Here is a 6,227-nt window from a genome sequence, read left to right as displayed (position 1 = left end):
AATACAAGATCCTGTGTCCATTTAAAAATTGCGTTGTCTTTTTAAACTGTAAGAGTTCTTTATATATTCTGGATACAAGTCCCTTATCAGATATATGATTTACAATTTTCTCCCATTCTATGGGTTGTCTTTTCACTTTTTTGATGGCTTCCTTTGAAGCACTAAAGTTTTTAATTTTTATGAAGTTCAGATGATTTTTTTTTTTTTGCTCATGCTTTTGGTGTCAGATGTTAGAATCCTTTGCCAAATCCAAGGTCATGAAGATTTACCCCTATGTCTTCTTCAAAGAGGTTTTTTTTAAAAAAAGATTGGCACCTGAGCTAACAACTGTTGACAATCTTCTTTTTTTTTCTCCCCAAATCCCCCCAGTACATAGTTGTATATTTTAGTTGGGGGTCCTTCTAGTTGTGGCATGTGGGATGCCGCCTCAACATGGCCTAATGAGTGGTGCCATGTCCGTGCTCGTGAACTTAACCACTCGGCCACGGGGCTGGCCCCTTCAAAGAGTTTTATAGTTTCAGCTTTTACATTTAGATCTTCGATCCATTTTGAGTTAATTTTTATATATGGCATGAGGTAAGGGTCCAACTTTATTCTTTTGCATGTGGTTATCCAGTTGTCCCAGCATCTCTGTTGAAAAGACTTTTCTTTCTCCCATTGAATGGTCTTGGCACCTTGTTGAAATCCATCAATTGACCACAGACATATAGCTTATTTCTGGACTCTCAATTCTATTTCATTGATCTACATGTCTGTCTTTGTGCCAATACCACACACGTGTCTTGACTATGTTTGCTTGCAATAAGTTTTGAAATTGAAAGTGTTAATCCTCCTAGTTCTTTTTTTCAAGACTTTTTTGGCTATTCTGAGTCTCTGGCCCTTCCTTATAAATCTTAGTATCAAGTTGTCAATTTCCACAAAAAAATCAGCCAGGATTCTGATAGAGATTGCATTGAACCTATAGACCAATTTGGGGAATACTACCATCTTACCAATATTAAGTCTGCTGACTCACAAATATGGATGTTTTTCTGTTTATTTAGATCTTCAATTTCTTACAACAATGTTTCATAGTTTTCAGAGTATAAGTTTTACACATTTTTTGTTAAATATATTCCTAAGTATTTTATTCTTTTTGATACCATTATAAGTGGAATTATCTTAATTTCATTTTTGAATTATTTACTGCAAGTGTTTAGAAATACAATTGAATTTGGTATATTGATCATGTATGCTGCAACCTTGCTGAACTTGTTTATTAGTTCTAATAGTTTTTTAGTGAATTTCTTAGGATTTTCTATATAAAAGATATGTCATGAACAAAGATAGTTTTACTTCTTAATTTCTAATCCGAATGCCTTTTCTTTTTCTCGCCTAATTGCTTTGGCTGGGACTGCTGGTACAATGTTGAAAAGAAGTGGCTAGAGCAGATATCTTTGTTTTGTTACTGATCTTAGGAGGATAACATCTAGTCTTTCACCGTTAAGTATGATATTAGCTGTGGAATGTATGTAGATGCTCTCCACCATGTTAAAGAAGTTCCCTTCTATTCCTACTTTGTTGAATTTTTTTTGGTGAGGAAGATGGCCCTGAGCTAACATCTGTTGCCAATCCTCTTCTTTTTGCTTGAGGAAGATTGTCCCTGAGCTAACTCCTGTGCGAATTTTTTTCTATTTTGTATATGGGATGCCACCACAGCATGGTTTGATGAGGGGTGTGTAGGTCCATGCCCAGTATCCTAACGTGTGAATCCCGGGCTGCCGAAGCGGAACATGCAAACTTAACCACTAGGCCACCGGGCTGGCCCCTGTTGAATGTTTCTCAATCGTGAAAGGGTGTTTGGATTTTTACATGAATTCTTAAAAAGTAAACTTCTTCCCCTAGGATGGATGAATTAGTTAAATATATCCCTCTCTGCATGGATGATATGGAAAAAGGCATCCCTCACCCTCCAAATGGATGTTTTAGAAAAAGCTCCCCCCACCCCCCGATTTGGGTGGACACAGTCCCACATTGGTGTGTTTGACTTGGTGAGCCAAGTGCTCCTCTCTCATCTGGGCCCCCTTATTTAGGACCTAATCTATACATGGTAGCCTTGCCTCACAATCAATTTTTTTAGTATCTGGTTTCCTAGTGCCTGGGGCCTCTTTGATTCAATTTTTCCCAGAGATTTTATACCAGTGGGTGAGATCTGGATGAGGGACAGATATAAAATCTTACATTGATTCTAAGCAACTACCTGTTTTCAATCTACTGCCTTACCCCTGCCTTCTGTGACCCTGATATCTCCAACTCCTGAGCTTCTCTGGTATTTATTATCTTTCTCTATAGGTACCTGAGTTCAACCTGTCCTCTGCTAAGCCATTTGTCTTTCTTCTACCCACTTTCCACTGATATCTTTGTGGAGTTACAGATATCTCCTAGTTCAAAGAAGAGGGAGTTTGTGCTTCTATTTCTTTCTTGTTCTCCTTGTTTTGGAAAGAAAAATTTTCCTTAGAAGAAGAGAAGAAACATTTTTGCCCTCTTGAAATCAGAATTCAATGCCCTCATTCTAGAAGTGTGGAAACCTAATGCCCAAAAAGATTAAATTACTTCATCTCTAGGCTAGCTAATAACAGAGCTAAAACCAGAATTCAGAACTCCTGATTTCCAGCCAAAATTGAACTATGATTTATTCTTTCTCTATAGAAGCATATAGTTTGAGAGCTGGTAGGTAACTTTGAGGTCCTAGGCCAATTTTCCCAAGTTTTCCATGAATCTCCTTAACAATATAAGTGGATTTCAGCATTGGTTAAAATATCAATGTGAATGGGAGAATTCACTGTCCCATGTCTGTCTATTCTTATTTCAGAGAGCTCTGATTATTGGAAAGATTTTTTTCCTCTGAAATGTTTTCTTTGCTTCCGTACATTGTATCTTGTTCTGCCCTTATTAGTTACAAAGAACTGTTTTATGTAGAAATAACATAGTTTGGTGAATAGAAGGCTGGCTTTCATAGTCTGGAGAAAAGATACAAAACTCACTGCCTCTAATTCTTTGTCCAACCTAGAACTAGACAGTTCACTAGCACAATGGAGAAAAAGCTCAAATCCCACATAACAAAGATTGGGATAATTAATAAGGAGCAACTGTAGTTCATAAAAATAATTCTAAGCTAGCCAGCTCTCAATCCATTAAATAAGATTGCTGTGTAAGAGAAGGAATGACTAATTATCAGCTAGGTCATGGAAAGAATTTCTGAAGAAAATATTCGACCCAATTGGGAGAATCTGTAAACAAATTGCCAAGTGAATATTACAGGCAGATAAGACAAGTTGCGTAAGTACAGAAAGGTTGAAAAGTATGAGCTGCTCAGAGAATCAAAAGTATGGCTAGGGGATGTAAAGGGAACAACCTGGTCTCCCTCCCATGTTTCTCCCTTACTTTCACACTACTATCACACTCACAACACTTCTGACACCAGATTTATGGTTTTTTTCCCCACACTAAGCAATTCTGTGACACCAGCTAGGTGTCCTACAATTTAACTGAATTCTGACACTACCTACCTGGAGATAGCATCAGATCCCACAGGTTAAGGGCTCAGTCTTACAAAACTGCCCCCACAGCTTCAGATGCCAATCGCAAGTAGCAGGTCCCCAGGTTACCCACTTCTGTCCAACATAGCTACAAATCAGAGGTTCCCATGACCTCCTCCCTCCTGGATTCAATTATTTACTAGAACAGCTCAGAGAACTCAGGGAAACACTCACTTACATTTACCAGTTTATTAAAGGATATGATAAAGGCTGCAGATAAACAGCCAGATGAAGGGATACATAGGGCAAGGTCTGGGAGTGTCCCAAGCACAGGAGCTTCTGTCCTCGTAGGGTTGGGGTGAGTCACTCTCTTGGTAAATGGATGTGTTCACCAAATGGAACCTCTCCAAACCCCATACTATTGGGATTTTATGGAGGCTTCCTAATGTAGGCATGATCAATTAACTCCATTTCCAGCTCCTCTCCTCTCTCTGGAGAACAGGGGGACGAGGCTGAAAATTCAAAATTTCTAATCATGGCTTGGTCTTTCTGGTGACCAGCCCCTATGAAGGAGCCATCCAGGAGCCCACCCAGAGTCCCCTCATTAGAACAAAGGATACTCCTGGTGCTCTTATCATTTAGGAATTTACAAGTTTCAGGAGGCCTGTGTCAGGAATGGGGGCAGAGACCAATATATTTATTTCTTATTATTTCACAGGGTACAAGGTGTGTATAAGGATATGGAAAATTAGTTAGGAAAGGTAATAATGCTAAATGCTACCATTTTACTAAGCTATAGTCTGGCTACTATTTAATACTTTACATGTAAGAACCTTCACAACAACCTTATGATGTAGATACTATTATATTATTATCCCATTTTACGGATGGGGAAACGGAGGGATAGGAGTGGTAGGTTAGCTAGCCTAAGATTATATAGCTAATAAATGACAGAGATGGGCTCTGAACCCAGGCAGTTTGCCCCTTATGAAGTGGTCTCATCATGACCTTTCTATTCTGAAGGTTCTGAGACTTCTTAGCTAGAAAATATCCTCTTCTCTCTCCCCATATTTCGCTTGGCTATCTCAAAGGAGTATCTGAGATAAGAGACAGCAGTCTGAGTTTATCCAGCCAGAGGGGAGGCCAAAGAACTGTTCCAAACACTCTGATCTTCCATATATAACATGGGGTTGGGAGGAGAGACCTGCTGATGGCTGGTGGGCAAAGCTCAGATTTTTTTTTTTTTTTTTGAGGAAGATTAGCCGTGAGCGAACATCTGCTGCCAATTCTACTCTTTTTGCTGAGGAAGACTGGCCCTGAGCTAACATCTGTGCCCATCTTCCTCTCTTTTATGTGGGATGCCTGCCACAGCATGGCTTGACAAGCAGTGCATAGTTCTGCAACTGGGATCCGAACTGGTGAACCCCAGGAGGCCGAAGAGTGCGCACTTAACCACTGTGCCACCGGGCTGGCCCAGCTCAGATATTTGAAGCTGGGCAGAGACCCTCGGGGAGGGATATTCTACCTTCCTATCCAAGAGGAAAGAGAATGAAGCTGTAAAAGGGGGAATGAGTATTGGAGGCAATTAGTACTTGATGCAGTTCTTTTGGCTATTTTTATTTCCTATGAACATTTTCTGCAAATGCACATAGAAAATATAAATCATTTTACAAGAAAACTCCCATAAATTAAGCACTGCCAGGCTCTATTCTGTGTTCTATGCATATTAATTCATTTAATCCTCAAAGCAACCCTAGGAGAGAGGCACAATTATTATTTTACATTGGAGACATTTTTAAAGCACAAAGATATTATTATATAACTTGCTTACAGTTTTACAGCAAAAAAAATGAGGGAGCCAAGTGAAGCTGGAAAGAACTACCATAAAGTTGTCAATAAGTACAAAAGAGCTGGTTAAAAATTAGTTCTGACCTCTGGGTAGCAGAAAGAACCCTGGATTTGGATCAGGACTTGGATTCAGGCTCCAACACTTAGCGCTGTGTAAAGATTTGGGGCTGGTCACTCTGGGCAATTTCCTCGCCCACAAAATGGAGATAATAATACCTACCTCATCCAGTTTTTGCAAGGATCTAGAGTAGTGATGATTGTAAAAGCACACAGTAATCTTTAAAATGTTACACAAACGTGAGAAACACTTTCCGGCATTAGATTCAGAAATTTCGGATCCGGACAGTCAGCCCCAACCGGCAAATCCTCCTGGCTCCCTTCCCGGAAACCGGCGCAAGGTCCTCTGGGACTTGTGGTCTTATACAGGCTGTGGCCCGCCTTTCTTCCTTAGTCGGGGCGGCTGGGTGTGAGCCCCGGAAGTACTCGTTGCTTGAGAGGCGTGCTGGTTAGGAAGGGGGGTCAGAGGTCGTGGGGGCAGAAGGCGTTTCTGCTGCTGGCCTAGTCGCTATGTAGCAGAGGGGCAGGCGCCCTCCTGCATGTTCTGGAAGGTTCTTGGATTCAACTAGGGCAGTAATCCCGGGACTTCTAGTTGCCAGCTTCGGGTCTCTGCTGGCGGAGCGGAGCCGCCGCCGCCATGTTTGGCTGCTTGGTGGCGGGGAGGCTGGTGAGGATGGGGCTGGGTGGTATCAGGGAGGGGGCCTGACACCGAGGGCGAAACCCGGGAAAGGGGAGGGTGCTCTGGGACGGGGGTGCGGGGAAACCCCCTCATGTCTGCTTTCCCGCTGAGAGTGTGAGGGTGGA

At 41.4% G+C, this 6,227-nt stretch overlaps 1 protein-coding gene across 1 annotated transcript in view; it reads left to right on the top strand.

Annotated features, from left to right (window-relative positions):
• Positions 1 to 5,951: 5,951 nt before the first annotated feature.
• The window catches only part of HIKESHI (heat shock protein nuclear import factor hikeshi), a 37,745-nt gene continuing 37,469 nt past the window's right edge, over positions 5,952 to 6,227 (top strand). The window contains exon 1 of the mRNA XM_014868030.3: positions 5,952 to 6,090. Within this exon, the coding sequence (XP_014723516.1) occupies positions 6,061 to 6,090 (30 nt within the window). The 5' untranslated portion in view covers positions 5,952 to 6,060. The remainder of the gene's footprint in view (positions 6,091 to 6,227) is intronic.

This window comes from Equus asinus, chromosome 20 (assembly GCF_041296235.1).
Source record: "Equus asinus isolate D_3611 breed Donkey chromosome 20, EquAss-T2T_v2, whole genome shotgun sequence".
Classification (NCBI taxonomy): Eukaryota; Metazoa; Chordata; class Mammalia; order Perissodactyla; family Equidae; genus Equus; species Equus asinus.
Note: the sequence above shows the minus strand (reverse complement) of the source record. Positions and strands in the feature narration are given on the sequence as shown.